At 39.0% G+C, this 18,459-nt stretch overlaps 1 protein-coding gene and 1 non-coding gene across 2 annotated transcripts in view; one reads left to right on the top strand and one right to left on the bottom strand.

Annotated features, from left to right (window-relative positions):
* LOC137211475 (ATP-binding cassette sub-family C member 4-like) overlaps nt 1-15,476 on the top strand; it is a 173,443-nt gene extending 157,967 nt beyond the window's left edge. Inside the window, 1 exon segment of the mRNA XM_067713976.1 lies at nt 8,424-15,476. Within this exon segment, the coding sequence (XP_067570077.1) occupies nt 8,424-8,531 (108 nt within the window). The 3' untranslated portion in view covers nt 8,532-15,476.
* LOC137211531 (U6atac minor spliceosomal RNA) lies at nt 2,754-2,879 on the bottom strand. The gene has a single exon (XR_010937132.1). It is a non-coding gene; the product is annotated as a U6atac minor spliceosomal RNA (small nuclear RNA).
* Nucleotides 15,477-18,459: the final 2,983 nt, after the last annotated feature.

The raw sequence follows: 18,459 nt of genomic DNA, 5'->3' as shown, positions 1-18,459 counted from the left end.
TATAGTAGTTCTATTTTTAGTTTTATAAGGAACTTCCATACTGTTCCCCATAGTGGTTGTACCAATTTACATTCCTACCAATAGGGTAGTAGGGTTCCCTTTCCTCCACACCCTTGCCAGCATTTATTGTTTTAGGCTTTCTGATTATGTCCATTCTGACCAGTGTGAGGTGATACTTCATTGTAGTTTTGATTTGCATTTCTCTGATAATTAGTGATGTTGAGCATCTTTTCACATGCTTTATGGTCATCTGTGTGTCTTCTTTGGAGAAATGTCTATTTAGGTCTTCTACCCACTTTTTGATTGGGTTGTTTGGGTTTTTTTCTTTTTTTGATACTGAGCTATATGAACTGTTTGTATATTTTGGAAATTAATACCTTGTTGGTCATCACATCATTTGCAAATATCTTCTCCCAGTCTGTAGGTTGTCTTTTCATTTTGTTTATTGTTTCCTTTGCTGTACAAAGCTTCTAAGTTTAATTAGGTCCCATTTGCATATTTTTGTTTTTATTTTCATTACTCTAGGGAGTGGATCAAAAAAGACATTTCTGCAATTTATGTCAGAGTTCTGCCTATGTTTTCCTCTAAGAGTTTATAGCCTTACATTTTTTTGTGTGTATGGTGTTTGAGAATGCTCTAATTTCATTCTCTTACATGTAGCTGTCCAGTTTTCCCAGCACCACCGAATTAAAGAGACTGTCTTTTCTCCATTGTACAGTCTTGCCTCCTTTCTCATAGGTTAATTGACAAAACTATAGGTGTGTGGATTTATTTCTAGGCTTTCTATCCTGTTCCATTGATCTATATTTCTGTTTGTGCACCAGTACCATACGGTTTTGATGACTGTAGCTTTGCAGTATAGTCTGAAGTCAGGGAGCGTGATTCCTCCAGCTCCATTTTTCTTTCTCAGGATTGCTTTGGCTATTCAGGGTCTTCTGTGTTTCCATACAAATTTAAAAATTTTTTGGTTCTAGTTCTGTGAAAAGTTATCATTGGTGATTTGATAGGGATTGCACTGAATCTGTAGATTGCCTTGGGTAGTATAGTCATGTTGACAATATTGATTTTTCCAATCCAGGAACACGGTATATATTTCCATCTGTTTGTGTCACCTTCGATTTCTTTCACCATAGTTTTCAGAGTACCAGTCTTTTGTCTCCTTAGGTAGGTTTATTTCTAGGTATTTTATTCTTTTTGATGCAATGATAAATAGGGTTGTTTCCTTAATTTCTCTGATTTTTTGTTAGTATATAGGAATGCAAGACATTTCTGTGTATTACTTTAGTATCCTGTGTTAAGGAATTCATGGATGAGTTCTAGTAGTTTTCTGGTGGCATCTTTAGAATTTTCTATGTATAGTATTTTGTCATCTGCAAACAGTGCCAGTTTTACTTCTTTCCAATTTGGATTCCTTTTCTTTCTTTTTCTTCTGATTGCCATGGTTAGGACTTCCAAATCTATGTTGAATAAAGGTAAGAGTGGACATCCTTGTCTTGTCCTGATCTTAGAGGGAATGCTTTCAGCTTTTCACCATTGAGTATGTTGTTAGCTGTGGGTTTGTCATATATGGCCTTTATTATGTTAAGGCAGCTTCCCTCCTATGCCCACTTTCTGGAGTTTTTATCATAAATGGGTGTTGAATTTTGTCAAAAGCTTTTTCTGCATCTCTAGAGATGATCATATGGTTTTTACTCCTCAGTGTATCACACTTATTGATTTGTGAATACTGAAGAATCGTTGCATCCCTGGGATAAATCCCACTTGATCATGGTGTATGATCCTTTTAATGTGTTGTTGGATTTGGTCTGCTAGTATTTTGTTGAGGATTGTTGCATCAATGTTCATCAGAGATATAGCCTGTAATTTTCTTTTTTTGTGGTATTCTTTGTCTGGTTTTGGAATCAGGGTGATGATGGCCTCATAGAACGAATTTGGGAGTGTTCCTCCCTCTGCAGTTTTTTGGAAGAGTTTCAGAAAGATAGGTGTTAATTCTCTAAATGTTTGATATAATTCTCTTGTGAAGCCATCTTGTCCTGGAGTTTTTGTTTGAAGTTTTAAAATCACTGCTTCAATTTAGTACTTGTGATTGGTCTGTTCATATTTTCTATTTCTTCCTCGTTCAGTCTTGGAAGGTTGTACCTTTCTAAGAATTTGTCCATTTCTTCCAGGTTGTCCATTTTATTGGCATAGAGTTGCTTGTAGTAGTTTCTTATGCTCCTTTGTATTTCTGTGGTGTCAGTTGTAACTTCTTTTTCATTCTAATTTTATTGATTTGAGCCCTCTCCCTTTTTTCTTAATGAGTTTGGCTTAAGGTTTTTCAACTTTCTCTTTTCAAAGAACCAGCTTTTACTTTCATTGGTCTTTTCTGGTTTTCTTCGTATCTACTTCATTTATTTCTGCTCTGATCTTTATGATTTCTTTCTTTCTACTAATTTGGGTTTTGTTTGTTGTTCTTTCTCTAGTTACTTTAGGTGTAAGGTTAGGTTGTTTATTTGAGATTTTTCAAATAAACTTCCCTCTTCAAACTGCATTTGCTGCAGCCCATAGGTTTTGGCTTGTGTTTTCATTTTTCTCTAGGTATTTTTTGACTTCCTCTTTGATTTCTTCAGTGATCCATTGGTTGTTTAGTAACATATTGTTTAGCCTCCACGTGTTTGTGTTTTATACATTTTTTTTTCTGTAATTGATTTCTAATCTCATAGTGTTGTGATCAGAAACGATGCTGGATATGATTTCAGTTTTCTTAAATTTACAAAAAATGACAGTTAGATGCCCTGAAGCAGGTGGCAATGCCTTAACCATTTGCATGTTGTCAGGTCCAAGGACCTCTTCCATCCTTGTCAAGGGGAGTGCTAACCTTCTCTTCTTTCATACAACACTCCTTTCATACAACACTCAAGTGCCTTTCTTTGATTCATTTAATGAATCCAACGTGGTTCAAAACTGAAATTAAGTCCCCAGTTTTCATTTGCCTGATATGTCTTTTTTTTTTTTGCGGTATGCGGGCCTCTCACTGCTGTGGCCTCTTCCGTTGCCTGCCAGCACAGGCTCTGGACGTGCAGGCTCAGCAGCCACGTGGCACATGGGCTTAGTTAGCAACTTAAGTTAGCAACTTAGCAACTAAGCCCATGTGCCACAGCCTGCCAGCACAGGCTCCGGACGTGCAGGCTCAGCGGCCACGGCTCACGGGCCCAGCCGCTCCGCGGCACGTGGGATCCTCCCGGACCGGGGCACGAACCCGCATCCCCTGCATCTGCAGGCAGACTCTCAACCACTGCACCACCAGGGAAGCCCGCCTGATATGTCTTTGATTGTCTTTTGATATCAGATTGTAGATGTGTCTCCTGCAATGGCAAGTATTATAGTTAGGTTTAGCTCTGAGATTTCATCTTAGCCCTTAGGGGTATGTTTTATCTTAGTTCTGTTATGCTTTCAGTTTTTTAAAAAACCTTTTATTTTGTAGTCTGTAATTTTTGTTCATTATTTTGTGTGTTGCTTTAATTTCTTCCAGGAATACTTTATTTCCTTATTATTGACTTCACATTATAAACCTTTCTCCATTTCTCCATTCTACCAACAAATTTTAGTGTTTAAATGGTTTTTCTTCTACTGTTTACCTTCAAATCTTTAAAAATACTTAAACCTCTATTATTTTACTTACCTGTGTTAAATGATACTTTTTGCATCTCTAGTTGACTAAAGTTTGTTCCGTTTGTTCCTTGTATACTGTTTTTAAAAGTTTGGGTTGTGAGTCCTTAGTGGGCCTGTGAAATCTATTTAGTCAGTCATGACCAGCATGTTTTAAGAAATTAAATAGAAAAGAATGGAATGGACGAAGAATAGCAATGTATCTTTCCTAGCAATAGTAAATATTTCATTAAATTCCTTTCAGGATAGATGAATATAAATATAGACAGTGTAATCTGTACTGGTACTCAATGTAAATTTAAATGTATTTACTACTGTGGGTGGCAGTACAAATAAAAGTTTGAAAACAAGGCTCTATATCATCTAGTGCATTGGAGTTAGAATCCCTGACTTATTGTAAATATAGTTAACCCTTGAACAGTACAGGTTTGAACTGCACAGGTTAACTTGTATTCACCTTTTTAAAAATTTGTACTGCAGTACTACATGATACACAGTTGGTTCAATCTGTAGATATGGAGGGTGGCTGCAGTGTTATATACAGAGTGTCTAGAGGATCAGCACCCCAACCTCTATGTTGCTCAAGGGTTAACTGTATGAAATATTTACCTGCTGCAGCTCTAATGTGATAAAACTTGATCTTCTTTCCTGGATTCTTAAAGGATTCTTTCTGTATTTTGAAGGTCATTAGTTTTTCCTAGGACATCATGCACTCTTGACCTCTAGATTCAAGTCTTTTATTTCTAAGCATTTGCTTGAATTACATCTTTGAATTTATTTGATTAGACTCTCCTCTTTACAGCAATCTATAATGTATATGTTGCTGTCCTTTGTCTATTTTATAAAGCTATTATCTCCTTAATCGTTTTAAATTTTTCATTAATTTACAGTTATTTGCCTTGCTTTCTCAATCCTATCCTCCATGTCTCATGTTGTTTTTTCAGCAGTGACTAATCTTCATGCTGCCTTTTAGAATGATCATTTCTTTGATGTTTTCATTTTTCTCTTCCATTTCACTTTCAGCCTCTGTCAACTCATGTTTCATCATTGTTGCTGTGCCATGTTTTCCTGTACTCTTGGATGTCCACAGGTTGACTGTTCTACTACATTTTCTTTGAATGTATTGTTATATTTTTTTTTATAATTTTCATCTTTTCAGTATTTTCTCATCCATCATATGCTCATGTTACTTCTTGTCTTCATTTTTGTTTGTGTATTTTACAGATCCTATACTACTTTTTTATTACTGTTATTCCTACTACTCACCTTTGAATTGAGTTTTTTTTAGACCATATATCTGTGGGATAGTTGTGGCTAGGGCATCATTTGAGACTAAAGGGAATTCTGTGCTTAACACAGAAGTTCCACATGGCCTAGAGAGAAAAAATAAGCAAGTGAGAGAAATCGAGAACACCTATTCATTTAGCCTGTATTCCTCCCTAGCCTGCAGAGATGGGCAGTCAACGGTGCCTGCATTTCAAAATCTCTCTTCTCCTAGGACCTCACCAATCTACATGCTTCAGGCAAAGATATTGATTCTACATGATTCCTCACTGGCATCTGCCCCTTAGTCGGAGAGCTATGATCTGCTACCCTTACGTACCATCTCTGTCATGCCACAGCCCACTGGATCCAGTTGCTTAATGTAGCCTGTCCAGATATTTTGTCACTTGGAATTTCAAATGACTCCTGATTTCATCAAAGATTGGGCTTATTTTTTATCTCCCAATATCCTTGCTGTTCAGGGTGATTTCTGAAAGGATAAGGAGAAAAAATATTCATTGTTCCATTAAGTTAAAAGCAAAAATTCTTTCTAACTCTCCAGCAGTCTTTAACTTTGGTAATATACCTGCCAGTATGTACACAAAGTTAGACCTTTCAAGATGAGGAGTTTGAGGGTTACTGGGATCGAACTAGGGCCATGCAGTTCAGGGAGAATGAACGTATAGTCTTGAGCCAGAATTCTACATATACTGAAGCACTGATTGCTGGCTTTTATCCATGCAGGTGAGCTTTTATTGCTCTGTTGCTCTTAGTAAGATCTAATTCCATGATGGTGGTTTTATTTACAAGCTGGAGTTTAAGTACTAGACTGTTTTAACCTACACTGGAGGAACTACAATGAACCACGCCTGAGAGAAGAAGGGGAAGAGGGCCAAGAAACACACCACTCACTGGTCTTATGTTCTGCTTACCATAAATTGAATATTTTTGGCATTATCTCTTTTAATCTTCACGACCATTCTGAGCTGGAATTATTATCCCTCAGATGGAGAAACTGAGGCAGAAGAACCTAGGTAACTTCTCAAAGTCACAGATTAGAAACAGTAATTTTTTTAACCACTTTTCTGCCACCCAGGTTACCATGTTCACTGAGCTAAATGTGTCTCAACTGGGCTTCTTTTAAGATAAAACTACAAGATTCACAAAAGGCCTCTGAGATGTTCTGTTTTCATCAATCTGACTGATGCTGCTACTTTCCATGGACTAAGGGGCCACGTCTCTTGAGCAGCATCATAATCACAACCAACACTTAGCTCAGCATGTTTTAAACCTGCAGTTTGTGGCCATCACTTAGTTCCTATGAGGTAGGTCATTGTCTCATTTCACAAATGCAGTAGCCCGTGCACAGAAAGCTTAAATGATTTTTCCAGGGTCAGCAGTGGTTCCAGAAGAGAGAAAGAGGTGAGATTGGGCCTCTCCATTCAGGCTCAGCCCATACACAAGGACTCTGCTAACAAGCGTTCAGTCATCTTGACCCTCTTCATAACCCACCCTATGAAAAAGACACCTTCTTTCACTTCTGCTGTCAGCCAGAGTGCAGTCTACACCATGAGAAAGAGAAGGGTCAAATCAAGGCTTTTATACACAGAAAGCTTGTTTTCAGTATTTGGTTTCAATTATTGCAGACCATGAAGCAAAGGCCATTTTGGTTAAAAGGTGCTAGTAATAACATTTTCTGGGCTTCCCTGGTGGCGCAGTGGTTACGAGCCCACCTGCTAATGCAGGGGAGACGGGTTCGAGCCCTGGTCTGGGAAGATCCCACATGCCGCAGAGCAACTAAGCCCATGTGCCACAACTACTGAAGCCCGTGCTCTGCAACAAGAGAAGCCACTGCAATAAGAAAGCCCGCACACTGCAACAAAGAGTAGCCACTGCTCGCGGCAACTAGAGAAAGCCTGTGTGCAGCAACAAAGACCCAACACGGGCAAAAATAAATAAATTAAAAAATTTTTTTCTTTTAAAAAATTACATTGAGAAGAGTTATGGGGAAAGGAACTAGGTGATTTTGGGAGGACCGTCAAGCAGTAGAAAGTTAAAAGTATTTCCATTTGTCTTTTGGCTGTTATTAGTTTCACCAAGAGAGTACATAATAGATAACCACACAAAATATGGCTAGCTTTAAAAAATGGAGGAGAGAGATCATATGCAATTAGCCTCCCCCCAAAGGCCTTGTTTTTTTAAATTCTTGCATTATAATGGAAATAGCCTCAGATTTCACCCAGTGGGGTCCGCGCATTCTTGGAGAATTTCTTATTTTTCTGCTTAACTTAAGAGACATTTTAATATATAGCATTTCATATTCAGTGCTGTTTGGAGGCGGGTAGCAAGTATGCAAGCAACAAGAGAAAAAGAAAGTACACTTGATATGAAGGTAGGTGTCTCAGTGCTTTTCTATTTCATGTGTGATGTCCATTATCTCTCGTGATAACTTTGTTGACAGCACCCACAAATGTATTTGGTCCCAGGTTTTATAAAATAGATCCATAATCCTATGTTTAGGCAACCCAGATCCTGACACAAGTCAGCCTCAGATAGATGGTACATTTTCTGTTATAAAGAACTCAAAACATTTCACATTCTTCTTTGGGGGAAAAAAATGACATTTGAAGTCCTTTCTCAAAGAAATACATTTTGAGATAACAGCTCACAAACCTTGACATTATTTCATTTTGTTCTGCACATCTGTCAAGGAACTGAGATACACTACAGCTACTAAAAACTGATGATTGTGGAACAGAGAAACTTGACAGCATTTCATTTCCTTTATGTTCTGATTATACATTTAGCAGAAAACCTTTATTTCTTCCAGTTCAGCTAGAAATTGGCAGAATTCAAGAACTCAAAGGCCTGGCAAAGACCTGTCTTATTATTTGGTATCATCTTTCTTTTTCGAAGTTGCTTGGTTGAGTCTTTGTTAAAGCTTTTGATTCTCTTTTCATTCCTGTGACCCATCATCCACAGATCACATTTCTATAGGCCCTATAAGTGCTCTGCTGCACAAATTAAATGCCAGCATATTTCATACATATATGCCAGTGTTTCAATGCTTGTCAGTACAAGTTTATAAAATATAGGGATGACAACCTGATATTAACATCCAAATCTGGTGTGCTCACTTTATGTGTGAAAATGAGAAACCCTTTTCAGCCTAGATTTCCCAGCCTGTCACCCTGTTTTTAATATATCTCCAGGTTTTGAGTCAGTAAAATGATTCTGCTTATCAATTTAATATAGTGATAAAACATATCTGTGAATCAGAATGATCAGAACTCAAGTGGATCTACAGGTTGTTTGGTATTAAGCTCAGCCCCATTGAGGGTTTTAATGGGGCTACTTCCTCCATAGAATAAATACATCCCTGGTTTTTTAAATTGTGGCTCCAGTAGTGATATGATTGCTTCACATAAAGAAGTGGACCTAGAAATGCACTGCCTTAGGGAGGAGGACTTTAAAACTTTTAAACATGTTGTTTCTGTCTTTTTTCCCCTCAGGTGCACTTCAAAATGACATAGACAGATATTACTCACAGTGACCATGTGGTTATGAACGCTTCCCATGGACAGCCCTCAGCCTTAACAATTTTTAAGTCAGCACCGTGATTCTCCCATGAGGTCAAGTCTATTCCAAAGGTATTTCTCCAATAGTTTTTGCTCTGCATAAGCTACACTGTACTTTCTTTACACCAGCAACAAATACTTACACATACAAGATGTTCGTTTATTTGGATTATTTTCTCCAACTTCACCCAACGATTCTAAGCTCTTACAAAAGGATTATTTTTCTTACCTAAATCAGAGGTACAGGCCACCAATAAAAGCTGTCTCCCAGTTTTTGTGCCTTGACAGACTCCAGAGACAAAGCACATTTTCTAAGGTGCAAGACAAAGCTGTCACAGATGTTTCTTACTATTCCCCAAATTATATACCCCTGGTCCAATTATATCAGGGATTCTATTTAGTTGACGTGTGTGAAGTTGCCATTTGTCTCACCACTTCCGTTAACAGAACTGGGTTCCATACCCAAAGACCTCTGGTTAAAATAGTAAGAGAAAACTAATAGGAAAAACAAAAAATATACCTTAGTTTAAGTGACATTGTATGAGAAAGAGGCATCCCCTCTCCAGAAAAAAAAAAAATAGATATAGGGTTAAAATACAGAAGGACAATATTATATGTTCTAAAAGAGAAGGGAGAGAAAATATACTTTTTCAAAATAGGAGCCCTTCTAGGGGATTTCATAATGAAGGACAGATGTATGATTGATTGTCTTTTAGACTGAAGATCTTAATTTTTTTTATTGTGGTAAAATATATATAACATAAAATTTGCCATATAACCATTTTTAAGCATACAATTCAGTGTCATTAATCACATTTACAGTGTTGTGCAACCATCAATGTCTGGTTAATTTTGGGTAATTATTTTAGGACTATTCAGTTTGTTATTTCTATAGTCATTTTTGGTACAATTTATTTCTCTAGGAGTGGATCTCCTGTGAGTTTTGAACTTGACTGACATAAACTTATTCACAATATCTTATATGTTTAAACTCTGCAGCACCTATAATTGTGTTTTTTTTTGTTTTTTTTTTTTTGCTTTTTAAGGCTTGATTGATCCTTTCTGGTTTTTTAAACATTTTCTAGTTCATTATATTATTCTTTCTTTCCTTCAACTTTTCATTTATTTTGAGATTTTTTCCCTCAATTCTTAAACTGGAAACTTATATTAGAAAAAGAATTAAGTTAAAAATTAAGTACATAAAGCATACTTTTGTTTCCTAAGACCCACCTTAGCTGCAACCTACAAGTTTTGGTGCTTAGCACTGATCAATAACCCTAGTATTAGGTAATTTCTAATTTAACTCAATTATATCTTTTACCCATGAGTTATTCATAAGTATAATGTCCTCTAAATTTCAAATGCTAATGTACTTTTTCTATTAGATTGAACCATGTGGAACTGCTAACATTCAACCTTTTTTTAACTTATAAAATGGCAGTTTCATATGGTTCAACATAATAGTTTTTTTTTTTAATAACTTTATTTATTTATTTATTTTTAACTTTGGCTGCGTTGGGTCTTCGTTGCTGCGTGCAGGCTTTCTCTAGTTGCAGAGAGTGGCAGCTCCTCTTGTTGCGGAGCACAGGCTCTAGGTGCGCGCGGGCTTTAGTTGTGGCATGTGAGCTCGTGGACTGCAGAGCGCAGGTTCCATAGCTGTGGCTCACGGGTCTAGTTGCTCCGTGGCATGTGGGATCTTCCCGGACCAGGGCTTGAACCCGTGTCCCCTGCATTGGCAGGCAGATTCTTAACCACTGTGCCACCAGGGAAGTCCCAATAGTTTTCTTTTGTTATTAATAGGTAATTTCATTTTGGTCAGACAACATTAGATTGAGGATTTTAAACCAAAGGTAACCACATTTACCCACAAAGTCCTTGTTTCCACCATTTTGTATTTTACTTGGTGATTCTAAAATGTTATATGTGTAACCAGTAATTTTCAAATAAAAATCCTCCCCAAGTACTAGAATGTTTTCTGATACATGCTGCAAGTTGGTTCTCTGGGATACAGACCCAGATGGAGTTTAGTGTTGGGATGTTTATTAGGGGTGCCCTTGGGACCAATACTTGCAGAAGCGAGAGGGAAGAAACAAGTTAGGGCAGAGGGAGAAATCAAGCTGGAACACTGGCCAATGACTTTAGATGACCCCATGGGGGCTCTGGAATGAAGACGGCCCTTCAGTGTTTCCTGACATGTCCAATGGCCAGGCCCTTATACCTCCACCTTGATGGGTCACTGCATAGAGGCTGCCCCCAGAGGAGCTGATGGCTAAAGACTGCCCACTAGCAGCACATCCAGCAGCTGGGGCAACAAGTCCTTGAAGGGAGGTCTGGACAGTACCTCTCCATGCCCCCCCACAGCATGTGTCACAACTCCAGAGGTAGATAATTAAAATGTACTGTGGCAGAAAACTCTTGGTGACTGACATTTAAGTCAGAATGACTAAGTGATCCTCCTCAATACCCTGTGGTCTAAAAAAAGAGAAGAAGGTCCATGTAGGGGAGATAGCCTCACTCTCTAGGGTCAGCCCAGTTTTCACTTCTTCTAGGAAGCCACCCTTAAGATCCTCATCCTAGGTAACTCATATTTCTGTAATACCCCGACCGCCTCTCATTTGTTAAACTGAACCATACTTGGTTAGTGTCCTGTTGTTGCTATCTTGAAATAATTTCTAAACAATGGACCCCGCTTTTTCCATTTTGCACTGGGACCTTTAAAATATGTAGCCTGCCCTGACTATGAGTATTTGTAGGTGGTCTGTTTTCTCACTGTTAGTTCCCTGGTCACAAGAAAAGAAAGAATGGAGTGCTCATGGAATAGGCAAGTCCAGCCTGTATATAGTTTAAAGGGGGGATCAGGTCTTGAAATAAACCCACACACTACTCATGGTCAGTTAATCTAGAACAAAGAATATAGGCAAAAATATACAATGGGGAAAAGACATTCTCTTCAATAAGTGGTGCTGGGAAATCTGGACAGCTACATGTAAAAGAATGAAATTAGAACATTCTCTAACACCACATACAAAAATAAACTCAAAATGGATTAAAGACCTAAACATAAGGCCAGACACTATAAAACTTTTAGAGGAAAACATAGGCAGCACTCTGACATAAACTGCAGCAATGTCTTTTTTTGATCTACCTCCTAGAGTAATGAAAATAAAACCAAAAATATGCAAATGGGACCTAAATAAACTTAAAAGCTTTTGCACAGCAAAGGAAACAACAAACAAAATGAAAGAAAACCTATGGACTGGGAGAGCATATTTGCAAATGATGTTTTGACCAACAAAGTATTAATTTCCAAAATATACAAACAGCTCGTATAGCTCAGTATCAAAAAAAACAACCCAATCAAAAAATGGGCAGAAGACCTAAATAGACATTTCTCCAAAAAAGACATACATTGGCCAACAGGCACATGAAAAGAAGCTCAATATTACTATTAGAGAAATGTAAATCAAAACTACAGTGAGGTATCACCTCACACCGGTCAGAAAGGCCATGATCAAAAAGTCTACAAATAATAAATGCTGGAGAGGGTGCAGAGGAAAGAGAACCCTTCTATACTGTTGGTGGGAATGTAAATGGGTACAGCCAGTATGGAAAACAGCATGGAGGTTCCTTAAGAAACTAAAAATATGGGCTTCCCTGGTGGCGCAGTGGTTGAGAGTCCGCCTGCCGATGCAGGGGTCACGGGTTTGTGACCCGGTCCGGGAGGATCCCACATGCCGCGGAGCGGCTGGGCCTGTGAGCCATGGCCACTAAGCCTGCGTGTCCAGAGCCTGTGCTCCGCAACGGGAGAGGCCACAACAGTGAAAGGCCCGCATACCGCAAAAAAAAAAACTAAAAATAGAGTTACCATATGATCCAGCAATACCACTCCTGGGCATCTATCTGGAAAAGACGGAAACTCTAATTCAAAAAGATACATGCACCCCGATGATCATAGCAACACTATTTACAATAGCCAAGACATGGAAACAACTTAAATGTCCATCGATAAATGAATGGATAAAGAAGATGTGGTATATATATACAATGGATTACTCAGCCATAAAAAAGAATGAAATAATGCCATTTGCAGCAACATGGATGGAGCTAGAGATCATACTAAGTGAAATAAGTCAGGCAGGGAAAGACAAATACCATATGATATCACTTACATGTGTAATCTAAACTATGATGCAAGTGACCTTATTTACAAAACAAGCAGACTCACAGATACACAAAAGAAACTTATGGTTACCAAAGGGGAAACTGGGGGAGAGATAAATTAGGAGTTTGGGATTAACAGATACACACTACTATATATAAAATAGATAAACAACAAGGACCTACTGTATAGCACAGGGAACTGTACTCAATATCTTGTAATAACCTATAATGGAAAAGAATCTGAAAAAAATATATATGCATAACTGAATCTTTGCTATATACCTGAAACTAACACAACATTGTAAATCAACTATACTTCAATTTAAAAAGATACTAAGTCCTTCTTCAAAAAAAATAAAGGGATCAGATCCTGCCAACAAAAGTGCAGGTGGTAATACCTAGTGAGTTCACCTGGCCACCACTCCTCACTTGCGCTCTGTAGGTGGGTTCCCAAGCTGTCTTCCCTCATGTTACCCACAGGCACTCAGGATAGCCATGCCTGTATGTGTGTTTACATACAGGTAATATTCCAAGACTCTGGGCACTGCAAGGAAGCAACAGTACCTAGCACTCTTCACCTTCTTCACCTTTATCAATGGCCCTACACCTACCATGAAAAATTATAACCCATTAGATAACAGGGACTTCCCTGGTGGCGCAGTGGTTAAGAATCCACCTGCCAATGCAGGGGACACGGGTTCGAGCCCTGGTCCGGGAAGATCCCACATGCTGTGGAGCAACTAAGCCCGTGCGCCACAACTACTGAGCCTGCACTCTAGAGCCCGCAAGCCACAACTACTGAACCCGCGTGCCACAACTACTGAAGCCTGCATGCCTAGAGCCCATGCTCCGCAACGAGAAGCCACTGCAGTGAAAAGCCTGCGCACCACAACAAAGAGAAGCCCCCGCTCGCCGCAACTAGAGAAAGCCTGTGTGCAGCAACGAAGACCCAACACAGCCAAAATTAATTAGAAAAAAAAATTTTTAATTAAAAAAATAAAAGAATCGATGAATTTTTACTGCTGCATAAACAGGAGAGAAGGGAAATATCTTGTATAATTAAATGCAAAGAAATACAGAAGGAACAATGGATGCAGAAAATTATCCACTGAAGAAAAAGCTAATGGGTGAAACTTTGATGTGGGGCACAATATTGACATAATATCAAATTATCTCTCTGCAAATTACTTATTAATTATAAAAGGAAAAAACAACTGTACAGAGGATCGCCCCCAAAACCTATTCAAATCCATTATGCATTATTTAAATGATTTAATATGCAGAGGTATCCCAAAGATTAACACCATTTTACTGATTTTACAGGGTAAGGAAATTTCCTAGGCCAGACAATAGCCACCCATGAAGGCAGAGATCACTATCCTCTTATTTATTGTGTCATTCCCAGCATAATATAGATACAGAGGAGATGCTCAAGAATCATTTGTTGAGTAAGTGAATGCCTATGAATTATTAAAGAAGCAATAAGAGAGACTGAGCTTCAGATTTTGCTAACCCTGGTAGGTTGGCACCTCTAAAGCACCCCAGTCCAGGAGTCAGAAGACTGGTTTCTAGTCCCAGCAGTGGTACTGAGGCCTCAGGGCCTCAACTGTCCCCCCGATCTCCTCCTCCACTCCAGTTCAGCATCTCCATGACCCTTAATATCTCTAGGTCTCAATTTACTTCCAAAACCAAAAGTATAAATCTGTGAGCTTTACCAATAAACAGGTTTGAAACGTGTTGGGCCATGTATCTTACAGTTATTTCCTACAGAGAACACTCAGGGAATTAACACTAGGACTTACCCTGAAAGGCCCTCTTTAAAATTCTGCTTGCACAGGAAAAGATGCTCAAAATCAATAATAGGGAAATGCAAATCAAAACCACAATGAGATACCACTTCACACATATTAGGAGGGCTACTATGGGAGAAAAAAAAGGAGAAAAGAAGGTTTGGCAAGGATGTGGAGAAACTGGAACCCTTGCACACTGATGGTGGGGATGTAAAATGGTGTAGTCACAAAGGACAGAAACTGTATGATTCTACTTACATGAAGGTACTCAGAGCAGTCAAATTCAGAGAGAAAGTGGCACTGTGGTTGCCAGGGGTGGTAAGGAAGGAGAGTGGGGAGTTAGTGTTTAATGACACACTAAGGCAGGATGAAAAGAGTTCTGGAAATTGATTGCACAATGATGTGAATATATATAACAACACTGGACCAAATGCTTAAAAGTAGTTCAGATGGTAAATTTTATGTTGTGTGCATTTCACCACTATTTTTTTTAATTAAATGAGAAAAAAAATTCCACTCAATGTGCCTCAGGTAGAAATCTTCCTGTGTCAGAATCTAGACTTTGCCACTTTCTGGTTGTTATGACCTTGGACTAGCCACATAATGTCTCAGTATTGACCTCTGGCAAATGGGGAGAACACATGGAGATGACACCTCCCAAGGCTGCTGAGGGATCAACTGAGAGGATCAGCGATGCTCTGAACAGGACAGAGTTCCACGAAACAAAGAGCAGCCTTCGCCACGACAGCGCTCTTGAGTAACCCCATGTGGGCCCAGCAGAAAGCCTCTGACAACTTTAATAGATGAAGTCACAACAATAGTAGAGCCTGTTGGGAAGAAGACAGACTCCTCTTCTTTCCCAGTAAAGACTCAGCCAGTGAAAAACTCTTTTCTACAGCCCTCCCAACTTCCTTTTGCTATGTGTAAGAGTTCTTCTTCCCTTGCCCTTTGGGGACTTGCACGTGACTCCATGGTGGCAGACCTTGAATTGCAACTCTCTGCTGATCCCGAATAAACTCATTTTCCTGGAGAAATATCTGACAGTCTGTTTGTTTCAGGTCAACCAAAGGAAGGGAGTTAACAAGATCTGGGGACCCCGGAAGACTCAGAAAGGCAAATTATCCACTTGACACATCTGAGTGGACATTAGTTGACACCTCTCAGGCTGACCAGATGCAGGACTATAAAGACCCAAAAAACCAAGAATAAACTACAGGAGATAAATTTGTTACACTGTTTATTTTGTCATAAAGACACAGTAGAAAATTATAATACACCTTCAGGCTGTTCTACATTTGCTTGGGGCTGTAGTTATTATATAAAATTACCAAAACTCATCAAACTAAATGGTTAGGAAAGGGGAAGAGGTCAAGGCCAGAGAAAATGCCCTTGAAAGCTCACCCAGTCTCCATCTACATCATTTGGATTTCTGACTGTTAACGAAGAACAAGATTAATACAAGTGGTATTCTGAAAATAGTGCAAAGAATCCTAGTTTGAAATTAAACATTTCTATGCACTCATGATCACTAGTTACAGAGGGCCTAATAGGACCAACCTCTCTAAAACATCACAGCACTCAGCCAGTTTGCATTCCCCCTTATGTCATCATCTTTCTGAGATAAGAGTCTCCAGAGAGTTTGTCTTGACACCAGTGGCAGTTTCCACAACTGCATTCCCTTTGCAAGGTGACAGTTCACTGACTGAGGTGTGGCCAGCATCGGGAGAGCCAGGATTTAACCACTCCCTGATGGGCCAAGTGCATCTGGCCCAAGACACTGTTCAACCCTCATCTCTTGGGACAGGTCCTGCACTAACCCCCAACCTGCTGGCCTCCGAGATGAGGGTGGGAAAGAAGTGCAGAGCACACCCCAGAGGCCTGCAGTGCAGGACAGTGGGGACATAACAAAGGAGAGTCTCAGCAGACTGGACAATCTAGTACCTAGCTGGACACAGTTATAAACTGTGCCCCTTACTTTCAATGACGGGGGAAAGGAAGAATTAGTCAATAATCCATGATGGGGAAATGGGATGTTTCGGAAAAAACGGGGCCTAGCTTACTTATATCAAATACTATAAGAATTTCTAGCTGCCTTTATTGTTAGATAAGGAGTGATAAAAGAGCTACAATAAAATGCTTATGGAGATTTAGATGATGCTGGGATCTTAAAAAAGACATAGTACAAAAGCAACAGGAGGAAAAAAAAGCTCAATATAATTAATGATATATAATTTAAAACCTCTAAACTAAATTACAATACAAATGAAAATCTGGCAAAATATTATAAGCACTACTGCAAGTTATTTCAAAAATATAAATGCCTCATAGGAAAAAACCCATTAGAGACAATTCAAAAATGACAAATAGATTGGTCAATATACACAAAAACTTCCATCTCTATAAATCAAATAAATTCAAATTAAAACTGTCTGACATTATTTTAGACTTTAGACTGAGAAAAAATGTAATTCAGGTACTCAAAGTTGACAATGAAATAAGCACACAAACAGCTATTAAGAGGGCAATTCTGTCCAAACCTGATGGAAAACAATTTGGCCTTTCACCAGTTAGTCTGCTTCTAGGAATTCAGAAAAAGGAAAAATGCACCAAAGTACATGGTCACGGATATGCATCACATCATAATTAGAAATAAACTGTGTTAAACAAAAATGAAAGACTGCATAAATTGCAATACCATGTTTCAAAGATTATGTAATGCCCATAAATAAATGTAAACCACAGAAAATTAAGGATTCAGGATTCAAAATTGTTTTGTTTTATAGAAAAGATGTGGCTGTGTGCAGATGTGCGTAAAGATTTCTAGGGGAAAGACTAAGAAACAACCAAAATATCAGCAAGTGTACTTGGCTAACAGAAAGAAATCCTTATTCCTTTCTTCTTTTATAGTTCTAATTTCTTATAGAAATAGAAAAACATATATTCTTTTCTAAAGTTCACAATTACCACTAGCCATAATGTATGACTCCTCTTAGACCTTAAGTCCAAACTGAGCTGTGAAAACACTAAAACCCCAGTGAAGCTGAAATGGAGCAGGACCCTATGGTCCTTCCCCCCGTGTCCTCTGCCTGCCTTTTGTCTGTGGAAAAACTTTAGCCAAAGCATAAGTTTAATCAGAAAAGTGAGAAAATACAGAAGCAAAGGAAAACAGTCAACCAGGACAAAACAACAGTTTAGTCAGTAAGCAAATTCAAGGACCTTTAGTGCCTCCTCAAGGGCTAAGATCATATTCTGAGCTGTAACCTGTGAGCTGTCTTATAGATACTGAAACCCTCACCAGGTAGAAGAGGTTAACTACATGATGACCAGGCTGTAGCCATGACATAAGTTGCCACAATTCCAAGAACTGGCCTCGAAGAAATGGGAACAAACCAACCCTGGGACTGAAGATTAACTGTACTTAAAACAATCAAGATGACGCTGGTCAGACCACCAGTGACCAATTTCAAGATGCCTGTCAGAGCTGACCGTGCTATTTCTGCATGCAGCCCTCTCCATCTGTCTATGAAACCTCTTGCCCACTGAATGTCGGGGTGGGGAGGGGGGAGTCGGCCTTCGGACAGGCATCTGCCCTCCCCCCCATGACAGCATCCGAAATAAAGCAAACTTTCCTTTCCACCAACCTTGCCTCTTTATTGGTTTTTGAGCGGCGAGCAGCCCGACCCCACTTTCGGTTACAAGGTCATTAGTATAAAAGTCAGTAAGCTAGTTACTGGCATCATTTACAAGTTTAGAAAACAGATGAAATTTGAGAAAAGCAAATACCCAATGAAAAGATGAAAACTCAGTTTTTCTCTACAAAATGGGCCTCATCTCTGGGCAGCACTTGCTGGCTGGGCTCATTTCAGCTTTCCCGGGGCAGTGAGAGGGGGACACAAGGAAATCACTAAGGTACCTCAGACTTTACAGACAGATGGTAATCATGGTCAACATCTAACCCCTTTTTAAAAGTTAATACTGAAATAACAATGCCAATGGAAGGAGTGGCTTGAAGCAGTGGC

Source organism: Pseudorca crassidens, chromosome 18 (assembly GCF_039906515.1).
Source record: "Pseudorca crassidens isolate mPseCra1 chromosome 18, mPseCra1.hap1, whole genome shotgun sequence".
Classification (NCBI taxonomy): domain Eukaryota; kingdom Metazoa; phylum Chordata; class Mammalia; order Artiodactyla; family Delphinidae; genus Pseudorca; species Pseudorca crassidens.
This window is presented reverse-complemented; position numbering and strand designations above follow the sequence as displayed.